The sequence below is a fragment of the Cherax quadricarinatus genome, chromosome 41, assembly GCF_038502225.1.
Source record: "Cherax quadricarinatus isolate ZL_2023a chromosome 41, ASM3850222v1, whole genome shotgun sequence".
NCBI lineage: Eukaryota > Metazoa > Arthropoda > Malacostraca > Decapoda > Parastacidae > Cherax > Cherax quadricarinatus.
In genome coordinates this window covers 24742903-24759991 of record NC_091332.1, presented here as the reverse complement: position 1 = coordinate 24759991, position 17089 = coordinate 24742903, and the positions used below count along the sequence as shown (strand labels likewise).

General features: G+C 45.1%; 1 protein-coding gene across 1 annotated transcript in view; it reads right to left on the bottom strand.

Moving 5' to 3' along the window:
* Positions 1 to 17089, bottom strand: part of LOC128695977 (phosphatidylinositol 3,4,5-trisphosphate 3-phosphatase TPTE2) — a 602430-nt gene that overhangs the window by 541300 nt on the left and 44041 nt on the right. The window contains exon 2 of the mRNA XM_070093099.1: positions 7719 to 7749. Within this exon, the coding sequence (XP_069949200.1) occupies positions 7719 to 7726 (8 nt within the window). The 5' untranslated portion in view covers positions 7727 to 7749. The remainder of the gene's footprint in view (positions 1 to 7718; positions 7750 to 17089) is intronic.

Below are 17089 nucleotides of genomic sequence, written 5' to 3'. Positions count from 1 at the left end.
GATAGCCCTGAGATACGGTGCTGGCTGTCCGTGTACATGCTAGTATAATAGCCCCGAGACACGGTGATGGCTGTCCGTGTGCACGCTAGTATAATAGCCCCGAGACACGGTGCTGACTGTCCGTGTACACGCTAGTATGATAGCCATGAGACACGGTACTGGCTGTCCGTGTACATGCTAGTATGATAGCCCTGAGATACGGTACTGGCTGTCCGTGTACATACTAGTATGATAGCCCTGATATACAGTACTGGCTGTCCGTGGACATGCTAGTATGATAGCCCTGAGACACGGTGCTGACTGTCCGTGTACATGCTAGTATGATAGCCCCGAGACACGGTGCTGACTGTCCGTGTACATGCTAGCATGATAGCCCCGAGACACGGTACTGGCTGTCCGTGTACATGCTAGTATGATAGCCCTGAGACACGGTGCTGACTGTCCGTGTACATGCTAGTATGATAGCCTCTGACACACAGTACTAGCTGTCCGTGTACCCGCTAGTATGATAGCCTCTGATACACGGTACTAGCTGTCCGTGTACACGCTAATTGACGCGGTTTTCCCTTTTTTCTGCCTAATTGGTTTTGCACAATGGCGCCAGGTGCTTCTCAATAACTTTTATCCCAGGTGGGATAATGTCAGTATGTTATTTGGGAATTGTTTACAAACACACTAATGTTGAACTCCGGTAAAAAGACTGTGTAATATTTTGCGTCACACCTAACCCTGAAAATATGACCTTTATTTGCAATCAAATAAAATTTTATTTCTATGTGTAGTAGAGAAAGCATAACTGGCATGTTATGGGGCCCAGAGAAAGCCACTAGTATGTACGTTCATTTCTGTCAGTAAATCTTATTATGGTTTTTAAAGATTTATTTACTAGTGTAATTTGCTATGCTTGAGAATTCTTACTCGTCAGTAGACAACAAAATATATTGATCCTAATACGGACTCTTAAGTCTGTGAAGAAGTATTGAAAGAGACACTGATCTTACTTCCTGGAATACCAATAATACCTAACATTAATGATGGGGTTCACCTCTGGTGCAAATTGTGGGACCCACAGCCTCGGAGAAGTGGATAAAAAGGCTTCAAGAAAGAATATTTGGATTTGTTCCTGAAGCCGTTTGAATATTCCACTTCCCCTACCACCCCATCTTTTCATTCTTTTTTCCAATAGGTATATTTTATTACATAATATGGTACAAAAGATTTAAGAGTTACATTGTTGATATAAAGATGGCATATACAGTACATGAGATGTGAGAGATACATGTCTAGTACATATTGTTACATGTTTGATACTGATTATAATGCGAAAATCTCAACCAGCTCCTCAGAACTGGGGTGTGTGCCCAAGATACAGCAGGCATTACCCCTCTGAACAGCAGCGCTGAGTCGCTGGAACAGAAAACTAGCTGCCCTGGGATAACGTTAATTGTATTTTTGTTGTTTTGGTCTTGTTGCTCCAGAGGAAACACCTGTGAGGCTGGTGGGAAACACACCTGTCTGGTCTGGTGGGAAACACACCTGTCTGGTCTGGTGGGAAACACACCTGTCTGGTCTGGTGGGAAACACACCTGTCTGGTCTGGTGGGAAACACACCTGTCTGGTCTGGTGGGAAACACACCTGTTTGGTCTGGTGGGAAACACATCTGTCTGGTCTGGTGGGAAACACACCTGTCTGGTCTGGTGGGAAGTCTGTAAGAGAAGTGAACATGAAACAACTAATACTACATAAGAGAAGTGAACATGAAACAACTAATCCTACATAAGAGAAGTGAACATGAAACAACTAATCCTACATAAGAGAAGTGAACATGAAACAACTAATACTACATAAGAGAAGTGAACATGAAACAACTAATCCTACATAAGAGAAGTGAACATGAAACAACTAATACTACATAAGAGAAGTGAACATGAAACAATTAATCCTACATAAGAGAAGTGAACATGAAACAACTAATCCTACATAAGATAAGTGAACATGAAACAACTAATCCTACATAAGAGAAGTGAACATGAAACAACTAATACTACATAAGAGAAGTGAACATGAAACAACTAATACTACATAAGAGAAGTGAACATGAAACAACTAATCCTACATAAGAGAAGTGAACATGAAACAACTAATCCTACATAAGAGAAGTGAACATGAAACAACTAATACTACATAAGAGAAGTGAACATGAAACAATTAATCCTACATAAGAGAAGTGAACATGAAACAACTAATCCTACATAAGAGAAGTGAACATGAAACAACTAATCCTACATAAGAGAAGTGAACATGAAACAACTAATACTACATAAGAGAAGTGAACATGAAACAACTAATACTACATAAGAGAAGTGAACATGAAACAACTAATACTACATAAGAGAAGTGAACATGAAACAACTAATCCTACATAAGAGAAGTGAACATGAAACAACTAATCCTACATAAGAGAAGTGAACATGAAACAACTAATCCTACATAAGAGAAGTGAACATGAAACAACTAATACTACATAAGAGAAGTGAACATGAAACAATTAATCCTACATAAGAGAAGTGAACATGAAACAACTAATCCTACATAAGAGAAGTGAACATGAAACAACTAATCCTACATAAGAGAAGTGAACATGAAACAACTAATACTACATAAGAGAAGTGAACATGAAACAACTAATCCTACATAAGAGAAGTGAACATGAAACAACTAATCCTACATAAGAGAAGTGAACATGAAACAACTAATCCTACATAAGAGAAGTGAACATGAAACAACTAATCCTACATAAGAGAAGTGAACATGAAACAACTAATACTACATAAGAGAAGTGAACATGAAACAACTAATCCTACATAAGAGAAGTGAACATGAAACAACTAATACTACATAAGAGAAGTGAACATGAAACAACTAATCCTACATAAGAGAAGTGAACATGAAACAACTAATACTACATAAGAGAAGTGAACATGAAACAACTAATCCTACATAAGAGAAGTGAACATGAAACAACTAATCCTACATAAGAGAAGTGAACATGAAACAACTAATCCTACATAAGAGAAGTGAACATGAAACAACTAATCCTACATAAGAGAAGTGAACATGAAACAACTAATCCTACATAAGAGAAGTGAACATGAAACAACTAATCCTACATAAGAGAAGTGAACATGAAACAACTAATCCTACATAAGAGAAGTGAACATGAAACAACTAATCCTACATAAGAGAAGTGAACATGAAACAACTAATCCTACATAAGAGAAGTGAACATGAAACAACTAATACTACATAAGAGAAGTGAACATGAAACAACTAATCCTACATAAGAGAAGTGAACATGAAACAACTAATACTACATAAGAGAAGTGAACATGAAACAACTAATCCTACATAAGAGAAGTGAACATGAAACAACTAATACTACATAAGAGAAGTGAACATGAAACAACTAATCCTACATAAGAGAAGTGAACATGAAACAACTAATCCTACATAAGAGAAGTGAACATGAAACAACTAATCCTACATAAGAGAAGTGAACATAATGAACTAACCAATCATAATGCTCGTAACAACATGACTGAACATTACAATTATTCATTCATACAACTATGACTTATGTCAGTAAAATCTTTCATTATTCCCTGAGGTATATACAGTATCACTAATACCCTTCAAATGAGGAGTATATACATCGAAATGTCTTTCAATGTCTTTACAAACAGGTATTTATATCAGCATATATACTCATAGGTGTACATCCCCTTTAGTGTGTATATTTACCGACGTGTGCTAATAATTATCAGTGTATATATACAAAAGTTTGTGTATTTTCTCATTGTATATACATTTCTCAGTATATATACACTGATAGGTATGCATACTGTATGTATACACCTAAAAGTGTGTACATCTCAGTGTATTTATACTGATAAGTGTGTACGTCTCTCGGTGAATAAACACCGAGAGGTATGCCTGGAGAGGGTTACAGGGGTCAACGCCCCCGCGGTCCGGTCTAAGACCGGCTGATGTGTATACCTCAGTGTATACACACCGAGAGTTGTGTGTACCTGTATATTTTATACACCATGTGTATATACCGCTAAGAGTTTGTTTTAATCTTTATTTTACCTCGTCATTAATGACCTACGTCAATTCTATACATGTATATCTAAGTTTTAGACTTAACAAGCCTAATAAACCAAATAAATTCACCTAACTAAACTGACTACCTAACAAAAACTAAGCAAACCTAACACTCTAGTCACCACATACAAGAGATGTGACTGTAAGGGTCACATTACAGGGGTGTGAATTTCGATTATCGACTCAAGTTACACTACCAGTGAACCACTAGCTGGGATAGCTAGCATTCACCTAAGTCCTAAGCTGAAGACTGGCTAGAAAATACACATTAGTGAATCATGTCATGCCAGGGATGGTAAGGCATAACTCAGCTCTGTCAATTCACTCTTGGCAGAGTGAATTGATAAATAAATTAGATTTTTTTCAACACATCGACCGTCTCCCACCGAGGCAGGGCGACGCAAAAATGAAACACACTCACCATCATTCAACACTTTCACCATCATTCACATACAATCACTGTCTTTGCGGAGGCGTCCAGATACGACAGTTTAGATGTTCCTCCAAACAGCCAATATCCCAAACCCCTCCTTTAAAGTGCAGGTATTGTACTTCTCATCTTCAGGACTCAAGTCCGGCTAACCGGTTTCCCTGAATGCCTTCACAAAAATATTACCCTGCTAACGCTCCAGCAGCTCGTCAGGTCCAGAAAACATTCGTCTCCATTCACTCCTAACATGCTCACACATGCCTGCTACATGTCGAAGCCCCTTGCACACAAAACCTCTTTTACCCCCTCCCTCCATCCTTTCCTAGGAGGACCCCTACCCCTCTTCGATTCCACTACGAATTATACACCTTCCAATCTTATTTGCTCCATCCTCTCTATATGACTAAATCATCTCAACCCCTCCTCAGCCCTCTGAATAATACTTTTAGTAACTCCACACCTCCTAATTTCCAAACCGAATTCTTTGCATAATATTTACATCACACATTGCCGTTAGACACGACATCCCCACTACCTCCAGCCGCCTTCTCGCTGCAGCATTTACAACCCATGCTTCACACCCATGTAAGTGTGTTGGTACCACTATACTCTGTACATTCCCTTTTTTGCCTCCATGGATAACGTTCTTTGTCTCCACAGATACCTCAATGCACCACTCACATTTTTCCTTCATCATTTCTGTGGTTAACATGACTCACGAAATCGTAATGACACGATTGCAAACAAACCATACCACAGTAGGGGATAGAACCCGCGATCAGAGGGTCTCAAAACTCCAGACCATCGCGTTAGCCACTGGACCAGCTAGACGAATCTTTTTGTGGCTAGCTGGTCCAGTGGTTAACGCGACTGTATGGAGTTTTGTGACTGATCGCGGGTTCTATTCCCGCCTGTGGTATGGTTTCTATGGTTAACCTCCTTCATAAACCCATCTGCTGACAAATCTTCTCCCAGATATCTGAACAGATTCACTTCTTCCATATTCCTTCCCTCCAATGTAATAACCAGTTTTTCTTAACCTAACTCATTTTATACCCTCACCATCTTACTCTTATCTACGTTCACTTTTAATTTTCTTCCTTTACACAATTATTGACACTTGGAAACCCACTTAAGTTAGTTATCAAGGGGTGTGAAGAACCCTCCTTACCACTTAGAAAGCACTTAGATTCAATTTCAGTGATTATTTTTACTATTATAAATTAAGCATTTCTTAGGGTAACTACAAACCTCAGTAAAATGAATACTAAGTTATTTTTAATACTACAATTCAAGTGAATTTAGTGCACAAATTCTACCGTCTTACTTAATACTGGGACATCAACCCTAATTTAATCTATAAGTAGAAGAACTTCAGTCTCAGGGGAAAGTAACATGATTTCTCCAGTGGATGAAAACACCTAAAGTCGGTACGTGACCAGCCGGGCTGTGGCTCGTACGTTGGATTGCGTGCAGCCAGCAGTAACAGCCTGGTTGATCAGGCTCTGATCCACCATTAGGCATGGTCACAGACCGTGCCGCGGGGGCGTTGACCCCAGGAACTCTCGCCAGGTAAACTCCAGGTAAACACCACTACCACTAGTCTCTGTACCTCTCCGTTTCTTAACTAATGGTTGGTGGAGCATTTAGAATAGCGGAACAATCGTTTACTGTTTTTCCAGGAAGTCTGTGAGTTTCCCAGCTGCGTGTGGACGGGCTTCTCTTTATACGAATACAGACCCCCAGTGAGTTGCCCAGTATGTCCCCACACCACCTTCACTAGACTGTCGAAATCATCATCACCAGTCCTACTAGGTACCAGTATGACTTCACAAGATAACTAGGAACGGAACGGCTGATAAATTGTCCAGGGATCAAGTTCCATACCCCTATTATTGGGTTCTCACGCCCCGAAGGGGCATGGATATCCCCGGTTAACTACCCTGGGGTGCTCCTACTCCTACCCGAAACCCATTAATGTGGATCATCTCACAAGGTCTACATTAGAAGAAAAATGCCGAGTCTTGTTTAAAAACTTATGATTTTTCAATTGAAGACGCATTCGTCACATCTGTATACTGAACGTACATTATACACAGTATTCATCACAACCATTGAGTATACTACCTAGTTAGTATACTACCTAGTTAGTATACTACCTAGTTAGTATACTACCTAGATAGTATACTACCTAGTTAGTATACTAAATATTGAATCGGCTATATTCAGAGCAAACTGTATTGATCTAGTAATGTAAATACGATATCTACTAGACCCGAAAACTAGTTATTAGGTAAGATAATTAGCGAGTAGACACTAGATAGTAAGATTAGCGAGTATATACTAGCAAATATGTAGCAGGCCGGACTTGAGTCCTGGAGATGGGAAGTACAGTGCCTGCACTCTGAAGGAGGGGTGTTAATGTTGCAGTTTAAAAACTGTAGTGTAAAGCACCCTTCTGGCAAGACAGTGATGGAGTGAATGATGATGAAAGTTTTTCTTTTTCGGGCCACCCTGCCTTGGTGGGAATCAGCCGGTGTGATAATAAAAAAATAAATGTAGCATAACTAGACCATAGATACTGACTAGTAGGAAAAATACCTAAGGAGTAGATTCTAACTACTAGAAAAGATAACTAGCGTGCAGATACTAGCTAGTAGTTAAGATAATTACTAGCTACTAGCTAGTAGGTAAAATGACTAGTCAGTAGATATCAGCTGGTAGGGAGGATAAGTAGCTAGCAGGTAGGATAACTGTTCAGTAGACACTAGCTTGTAGACAACTACCTGGTAGACCGCCGGAATAAGACACATTTGAACAATGACAGCATTTAAGGAGACAATGACAACATTTAAGGAGAAAATGACAACATTCAAGGAGACAATGACAACATTCAAGGAGACAATGACAACATTCAAGGAGACAATGACAACATTCAAGGAGGCATCTCGCCACTAGTAACTACTGTAGCGAGACTTCCATATTTCTTAATCCCGTCTTGTGTCTTCTTCCCACAATCATCAACATATCTCTGCCTGTACAACACACCTAGTAGACACTAGCTAGTAGATAACTAGCGGGTAAGTACTAGCTAGATGCTACTTAACGAGCTAGTTATCGTACCTGAACATAATGGCGTGGGTCCGTAGGTCGCCTGAAAAAAAAAATGGAAAACAGAATTAAAAATCCAGTTGAACGTATTGCATATCATCATTGATATCTCTAACATCTTGATAATGCACATCATTCTAGCTCTCATACGAGTGAACATTCATATTTCTAATCATGCTAGCAGACACACTTCATACTCGGAATCATATTAGTAAACACATCTTGATAGGCAAAACGTCGCGTACATATCCTAGTCACATACACAGCATATAAATCATAGTCATGTGTACACATTAACATACACATCCTAGCTACATTCTGGCTATGTATAAACTAGCCTGCTGATATTAATCATACATTACGAACAAGTATAGAAATTTACAATAATACACTCTGTATATAAATATTAGCTACTGAGTGTCAATACTCTTGAGCTAATGAGAACTTCCAGTGCGGCGTCCAACATTACTTGTTACTGTCAGTGCGGCGTCCAACATTCCTTGTTACTGTCAGTGCGGCGTCCAACATTACTTGTTACTGTCAGTGCGGCGTCCAACATTCCTTGTTACTGTCAGTGCGGCGTCCAACATTCCTTGTTACTGTCAGTGCGGCGTCCAACATTCCTTGTTACTGTCAGTGCGGCGTCCAACATTACTTGTTACTGTCAGTGCGGCGTCCAACATTACTTGTTACTGTCAGTGCGGCGTCCAACATTACTTGTTACTGTCAGTGCCGCGTCCAACATTACTTGTTACTGTCAGTGCGGCGTCCAACATTACTTGTTACTGTCAGTGCGGCGTCCAACATTCCTTGTTACTGTCAGTGCAGCGTCCAACATTCCTTGTTACTGTCAGTGCGGCGTCCAACATTCCTTGTTACTGTCAGTGCGGCGTCCAACATTCCTTGTTACTGTCAGTGCGGCGTCCAACATTCCTTGTTACTGTCAGTGCGGCGTTCAACATTCCTTGTTACTGTCAGTGCGGCGTCCAACATTCCTTGTTACTGTCAGTGCGGCGTCCAACATTCCTTGTTACTGTCAGTGCAGCGTCCAACATTCCTTGTTACTTCCAGTGCGGCGTCCAACATTCCTTGTTACTTCCAGTGCGGCGTCCAACATTCCTTGTTACTGACAGTGCGGCGTCCAACATTCCTTGTTACTTCCAGTGCGGCGTCCAACATTCCTTGTTACTGTCAGTGCGGCGTCCAACATTCCTTGTTACTGTCAGTGCGGCGTCCAACATTCCTAGTTACTGTCAGTGCGGCGTCCAACATTCCTTGTTAATGTCAGTGCGGCGTCCAACATCCCTTATTACTGTCAGTGCGGCGTCCAACATTCCTTGTTACTGTCAGTGCAGCGTCCAACATTCCTTGTTACTGTCAGTGCGGCGTCCAACATTCCTTGTTACTGTTAGTGCAGCGTCCAACATTCCTTGTTACTGTCAGTGCAGCGTCCAACATTCCTTGTTACTGTCAGTGCAGCGTCCAACATTCCTTGTTACTGTCGGTGCGGCGTCCAACATTCCTTGTTACTGTCAGTGCAGCGTCCAACATTCCTTGTTACTGTCGGTGCGGCGTCCAACATTCCTTGTTACTGTCGGTGCGGCGTCCAACATTCCTTGTTACTGTCAGTGCAGCGTCCAACATTCCTTGTTACTGTCAATACAGCGTCCAACATTCCTTGTTACTGTCAGTGCGGCGTCCAACAATCCTTGTTACTGTCAGTGCGGCGTCCAACATTCCTTGTTACTGTCAGTGCAGCGTCCAACATTCCTTGTTACTGTCAGTGCAGCGTCCAACATTCCTTGTTACTGTCAGTGCGGCGTCCAACATTCCTTGTTACTGTTAGTGCAGCGTCCAACATTCCTTGTTACTGTCAGTGCAGCGTCCAACATTCCTTGTTACTGTCAGTGCAGCGTCCAACATTACTTGTTACTGTCAGTGCAGCGTCCAACATTCCTTGTTACTGTCAGTGCAGCGTCCAACATTCCTTGTTACTGTCAGTGCAGCGTCCAACATTCCTTGGTACTGTCAGTGCAGCGTCCAACATTCCTTGTTACTGTCAGTGCAGCGTCCAACATTCCTTGTTACTGTCAGTGCGGCGTCCAACATTCCTTGTTACTGTCAGTGCGGCGTCCAACATTCCTTCTTACTGTCAGTGCGGCGTTCAACATTCCTTGTTACTGTCAGTGCGGCGTCCAACATTCCTTGTTACTGTCAGTGCGGCGTCCAACATTCCTTGTTACTGTCAGTGCAGCGTCCAACATTCCTTGTTACTGTCAGTGTGGCGTCCAAAATTCCTTGTTACTGTCAGTGCGGCGTCCAACATTCCTTGTTACTGTCAGTGTGGCGTCCAACATTCCTTGTTACTGTCAGTGCGGCGTCCAACATTCCTTGTTACTGTCAGTGTGGCGTCCAACATTCCTTGTTACTGTCAGTGTGGCGTCCAACATTCCTTGTTACTGTCAGTGTGGCGTCCAACATTCCTTGTTACTGTCAGTGCGGCGTCCAACATTCCTTGTTACTGTCAGTGCGGCGTCCAACATTCCTTGTTACTGTCAGTGTGGCGTCCAAAATTCCTTGTTACTGTCAGTGCGGCGTCCAACATTCCTTGTTACTGTCAGTGCGGCGTCCAACATTCCTTGTTACTTCCAGTGCGGCGTCCAACATTCCTTGTTACTGTCAGTGCGGCGTCCAACATTCCTTGTTACTGTCAGTGCAGCGTCCAACATTCCTTGTTAATGTCAGTGCAGCGTCCAACATCCCTTATTACTGTCAGTGCGGCGTCCAACATTCCTTGTTACTGTCAGTGCGGCGTCCAACATTCCTTGTTACTGTCAGTGCAGCGTCCAACATTCCTTGTTACTGTCAGTGCAGCGTCCAACATTCCTTGTTAATGTCAGTGCGGCGTCCAACATCCCTTATTACTGTCAGTGCGGCGTCCAACATTCCTTGTTACTGTCAGTGCGGCGTCCAACATTCCTTGTTACTGTCAGTGCAGCGTCCAACATTCCTTGTTACTGTCAGTGCGGCGTCCAACATTCCTTGTTAATGTCAGTGCGGCGTCCAACATCCCTTATTACTGTCAGTGCGGCGTCCAACATTCCTTGTTACTGTCAGTGCGGCGTCCAACATTCCTTGTTACTGTCAGTGCGGCGTCCAACATTCCTTGTTACTGTCAGTGCGGCGTCCAACATTCCTTGTTATTGTCAGTGCGGCGTCCAACATTCCTTGTTACTGTCAGTGCGGCGTCCAACATTCCTTGTTACTGTCAGTGCGGCGTCCAACATTCCTTGTTAATGCCAGTGCGGCGTCCAACATCCCTTGTTACTGTCAGTACGGCATCCAACATTCCTTGTTACTGTCAGTGCGGCGTCCAACATTCCTTGTTACTGTCAGTGCGGCGTACAACATTCCTTGTTACTGTCAGTGCGGCGTCCAACATTCCTTGTTACTGTCAGTGCGGCGTCCAACATTCCTTGTTACTGTCAGTGCGGCGTCCAACATTCCTTGTTACTGTCGGTGCGGCGTCCAACATTCCTTGTTACTGTCGGTGCGGCGTCCAACATTCCTTGTTACTGTCAGTGCAGCGTCCAACATTCCTTGTTACTGTCAATACAGCGTCCAACATTCCTTGTTACTGTCAGTGCAGCGTCCAACAATCCTTGTTACTGTCAGTGCGGCGTCCAACATTCCTTGTTACTGTCAGTGCAGCGTCCAACATTCCTTGTTACTGTCAGTGCAGCGTCCAACATTCCTTGTTACTGTCAGTGCGGCGTCCAACATTCCTTGTTACTGTTAGTGCAGCGTCCAACATTCCTTGTTACTGTCAGTGCAGCGTCCAACATTCCTTGTTACTGTCAGTGCAGCGTCCAACATTCCTTGTTACTGTCAGTGCAGCGTCCAACATTCCTTGTTACTGTCAGTGCAGCGTCCAACATTCCTTGTTACTGTCAGTGCAGCGTCCAACATTCCTTGGTACTGTCAGTGCAGCGTCCAACATTCCTTGTTACTGTCAGTGCAGCGTCCAACATTCCTTGTTACTGTCAGTGCAGCGTCCAACATTCCTTGTTACTGTCAGTGCAGCGTCCAACATTCCTTGTTACTGTCAGTGCAGCGTCCAACATTCCTTGTTATTGCCAGTGCGGCGTCCAACATTCCTTGTTACTGTCGGTGCAGCATCCAACATTCCTTGTTACTGTCAGTGCAGCGTCCAACATTCCTTGTTACTGTAAGTGCGGCGTCCAACATTCCTTGTTACTGTCAGTGCGGCGTCCAACATTCCTTGTTACTGTCAGTGCAGCGTCCAACATTCCTTGTTACTGTCAGTGCGGCGTCCAACATTCCTTGTTACTGTCAGTGCAGCATCCAACATTCCTTGTTACTGTCAGTGCGGCGTCCAACATTCCTTGTTACTGTCAGTGCGGCGTCCAACATTCCTTGTTACTGTCAGTGCGCCGTCCAACATTCCTTGTTACTGTCAGTGCAGCGTCCAACATTCCTTGTTACTGTCAGTGCAGCATCCAACATTCCTTGTTACTGTCAGTGCGGCGTCCAACATTCCTTGTTACTGTCAGTGCGGCGTCCAACATTCCTTGTTACTGTCAGTGCGGCGTCCAACATTCCTTGTTACTGTCAGTGCAGCGTCCAACATTCCTTGTTACTGTCAGTGCGGCGTCCAACATTCCTAGTTACTGTCAGTGCGGCGTCCAACATTCCTTGTTACTGTCAGTGCAGCGTCCAACATTCCTTGTTACTGTCAGTGCAGCGTCCAACATTCCTTGTTACTGTCAGTGCAGCGTCCAACATTCCTTGTTACTGTCAGTGCAGCGTCCAACATTCCTTGTTACTGTCAGTGCAGCGTCCAACATTCCTTGTTACTGTCAGTGCAGCGTCCAACATTCCTTGTTACTGTCAGCGCAGAGTCCAACATTCCTTGTTACTGTCAGTGCAGCGTCCAACATTCCTTGTTACTGTCAGTGCAGCGTCCAACATTCCTTGTTACTGTCAGTGCAGCGTCCAACATTCCTTGTTACTGTCAGCGCAGAGTCCAACATTCCTTGTTACTGTCAGTGCAGCGTCCAACATTCCTTGTTACTGTCAGTGCAGCGTCCAACATTCCTTGTTACTGTCAGTGCAGCGTCCAACATTCCTTGTTACTGTCAGTGCAGCGTCCAACATTCCTTGTTACAGTCAGTGCGGCGTCCAACATTCCTTGTTACTGTCAGTGCGGCGTCCAACATTCCTTGTTACTGTCAGTGCGGCGTCCAACATTCCTTGTTACTGTCAGTGCAGCGTCTAACATTCCTTGTTACTGTCAGTGCGGCGTCCAACATTCCTTGTTACTGTCAGTGCGGCGTCCAACATTCCTTGTTACTGTCAGTGCAGCGTCCAACATTCCTTGTTACTGTCAGTGCGGCGTCCAACATTCCTTGTTACTGTCAGTGCAGCATCCAACATTCCTTGTTACTGTCGGTGCGGCGTCCAACATTCCTTGTTACTGTCAGTGCAGCGTCCAACATTCCTTGTTACTGTCAGTGCAGCGTCCAACATTCCTTGTTACTGTCAGTGCAGCGTCCAACATTCCTTGTTACTCTCACCAGGTGAGAGCCAGGTGAGAACCAGGTGAAAGCCAGGTGAGAGCCAGGTGGGAGCCAGGTGAGAGCCAGGTGAGAGCCAGGTGAGAGCCAGGTGAGAGCCAGGTGAGAGCCAGGTGAGAGCCAGGTGAGAGCCAGGTGAGAGCTAGGTGACAGCCAGGTGAGAGCCAGTTGAGAGCCAGGTGAGAGCCAGGTGAGAGCCAGGTGTTACAAAAAACGCGATTCTAAAAGCTTAGATATCTCCAGTGAATACTAGAAAGGACTGCCCTTGTAGCATCCAGCCTGTTACTGGGTTTTCGTAACAAGTAGTCAGTATCCTTGTCCAATTATCCATTAGAATTCAATATGAATTAATAGTGCTTCAGGATTACAACTGGTAGGCTACTAACTAGAGAAATTAAAATTTAATAAATTTATTAAGTCTAGAGGTATATTATCAAATTAAATTAAATTAAATTAATCACAGTAATCAAAATAATATCACTTCTCTCGAGTACAATATTATTGTGCTGAAAGCACATATCACATTTATAATTCTTAAGTACCGTCTGGTACATTAACATTTAATAAGATATTACAAATATGTACAAGTGTGAATGTGTGTAAGTGCTCTAAGTAGTTCGCTATGTCTCACGACTCTACTAGACTTAAACAAGTGACTGACAAAGTCCTCAAATAAACTAACTTCTTGACCAACTGGCAGTCAGAACAGTCTGCTTGAACAATAAAAAGAATGCTAATCCCAATAGCAATATAACAAGCAACTGCGACACAGAATCAGGAACAAGGAGATAATATAACGACACTAAGTAGGGACCATCAGCAGATCCTCCACAAAAGTCACAAAACTCCCATACTACTGAATTAAGTTCAGCATAAGAAAATCCCCGACTGTGATAATACACAGAAACCAGTACAAGTTAGGACAGAAGCTATAGCTCAGGACCTGAGTTGTTTAGAGTGTCTATGCGACACACAACCTCAGTACAACGTCGAAAATCACTAAGTCTATACAATGTTCTGTGAACAGAGTTCTACAGAACTAACAAGAATAATGAGACAGACAATCTGTCCAACCACCAAGAGAGTCTAGACCAGACTGAATACTTCAGGCGAGGTGAGGACACCCCTCCCTCGATCACGTGATAGCTCCGTGGGTTGCTGCCCAGCAACAACGAGAAGCCGGCAGTCTAACGAGCCTCAAGCGATAATTACAGTAGTTAGACAATCAAGACTTGAACTGAGCACATAATATGTTACATCCTACCTCACAAAATTTAGCTAAGTCAAATAATAATAATATAAAGCAATATATTTACGATTTAGCTATTATCGCAAATATAAGCAACATAAAATTATATGAAAAGGTAATAATTATATATATACATAATTATTATATACATTATACATATTGCAACCCATTCAGGGGTTGCAACACCAGGTGAGAGCCAGGTGAGAGCCAGGTGAGAACCAGGTGAGATCCAGGTGAGAACCAGGTGAGAGCCAGGTGAGATCCAGGTGAGAACCAGGTGAGAGCCAGGTGAGATCCAGGTGAGAACCAGGTGAGAGCCAGGTGAGAACCAGGTGAGAGCCAAGTGAGAGCCAGGTGAAAACCAGGTGAGAGCCAGGTGAGAACCAGGTGAGAACCAGGTGAGAACCAGGTGAGAGCCAGGTGAGAACCAGGTGAGAACCAGGTGAGAGCCAGGTGAGAACCAGGTGAGATCCAGGTGAGAACCAGGTGAGAGCCAGGTGAGATCCAGGTGAGAACCAGGTGAGAGCCAGGTGAGATCCAGGTGAGAACCAGGTGAGAGCCAGGTGAGAACCAGGTGAGAGCCAGGTGAGAACCAGGTGAGAGCCAGGTGAGAACCAGGTGAGATCCAGGTGAGAACCAGGTGAGAGCCAGGTGAGATCCAGGTGAGAACCAGGTGAGAGCCAGGTGAGATCCAGGTGAGAACCAGGTGAGAGCCAGGTGAGAACCAGGTGAGAGCCAGGTGAGAACCAGGTGAGATCCAGGTGAGAACCAGGTGAGAGCCAGGTGAGATCCAGGTGAGAACCAGGTGAGAGCCAGGTGAGATCCAGGTGAGAACCAGGTGAGAGCCAGGTGAGAACCAGGTGAGAGCCAAGTGAGAGCCAGGTGAAAACCAGGTGAGAGCCAGGTGAGAACCAGGTGAGAACCAGGTGAGAACCAGGTGAGAGCCAGGTGAGAACCAGGTGAGAACCAGGTGAGAGCCAGGTGAGAGCCAGGTGAGAGCCAGGTGAGAGCCAGGTGAGAGCCAGGTGAGAGCCAGGTGAGAGCCAGGTAAGATCCAGGTGAGAGCCAGGTGAGAGCCAGGTGAGAGCCAGGTGAGAGCCAGGTGAGAGCCAGGTGAGAACCAGGTGAGAGCCAGGTGAGAGCCAGGTGAGAGCCAGGTGAGAGCCAGGTGAGTGCCAGGTGAGAGCCAGGTGAGAACCAGGTGAGAGCCAGGTGAGAACCATGTGATGGCTAGGTGAGAGTCAGGTAGAAAGCCAGGAGAGAGCCAGGTAGAGAGCAGGTGAGAGCCAGGTGAGAGCAGGTGAGAACCAGGTGAGAGCCAGGTGAGAGCCAGGTGAGAGCCAGGTGAGAGCCAGGTGAGGGCCAGGTGAAAGTCAGGTAGAGAGCCAGGTGAGAGTCAGGTAGAGAGCCAGGTGAGAGCCAGGTAGAGAGCCAGGTGAGAGCCAGGTGAGAGGCAGGTGAGAGCAAGGTAGAGATTAGGTGAGAGCCAGGTGAGAGCCAGGTGAGAGCCAGGTGACAGCCAGGTGACAGCCAGGTGACAGCCAGGTGAGAGCCAGGTGACAGCCAGGTGACAGCCAGGTGACAGCCAGGTTAGAGCCAGGTGAGAGCCAGGTGAGAGCCAGGTGAGAGCCAGGTGAGATCCAGGTGAGATCCAGGTGAGAGCCAGGTGAGAGCCAGTTGAGAGCCAGGTGAGAGCCAGGTGAGAGCCAGGTGAGAGCCAGGTGAGAGCCAGGTGAGAGCCAGGTGAGAGCCAGGTGAGGGCCAGGTGAGTGTCAGATAGAAAGCCAGGTGAGAGCCAGGAGAGAACCAGGTGAGAGCCAGGTGAGAGTCAGGTGAGAGCCATGTGAGAGCCAGGTGAGAGCCAGGTGAGAGTCAGGTAGAGAGCCAGGTGAGAGTCAGGTAGAGAGCAAGGTGAGAGCCAGGTAGAGAGCCAGGTGAGAGCTAGGTAGAGAGCAGGTGAGAGGCAGGTAGAGAGCCGTTTGAGAGCCAGGTGAGAGTCAGGTAGAGAGCCAGGTGAGAGCCAGGTGAGGGCCAGGTGAGATCCAGGTGAGAGCCAGGCGAGAGCCAGGTGAGAGCCAGGTAGAGAGTCAGTGAGAGCCATGTGAGAGCCAGGTGAAGGCTAGGTGAGGGCCAGGTGAGAGCCAAGTGAGAGCCAGGTGAGAGCCAGGTGAGAACCAGGTGAGAGCCAGGTGAGAACCAGGTGAGAGCCAGGTGAGAACCAGGTGAGAGCCAGGTGAGAGCCAGGTGAGAACCAGGTGAGAGCCAGGTGAGAGTCAGGTGAGAGCCAGGTGAGAGCCAGGTAGAGAGTCAGGTGAGAACAAGGTAGAGAGCAGGTGAGAGCCAGGTAGAGAGTCAGGTGAGAGCCAGGTGAGAGCCAGGTGAGAGTTAGGTGAGAGCCAGGTGAGAGCCAGGTGAGAGCAAGGTAGAGACTAGGGGAGAGCCAGGTGAGAGCCAGGTGAGAGTCAGGTGAGAGCCAGGTGAGAGCCAGGTGAGAGCCAGGTGAGAGCCAGGTGAGAGCCAGGTAGAGAGTCAGGTGA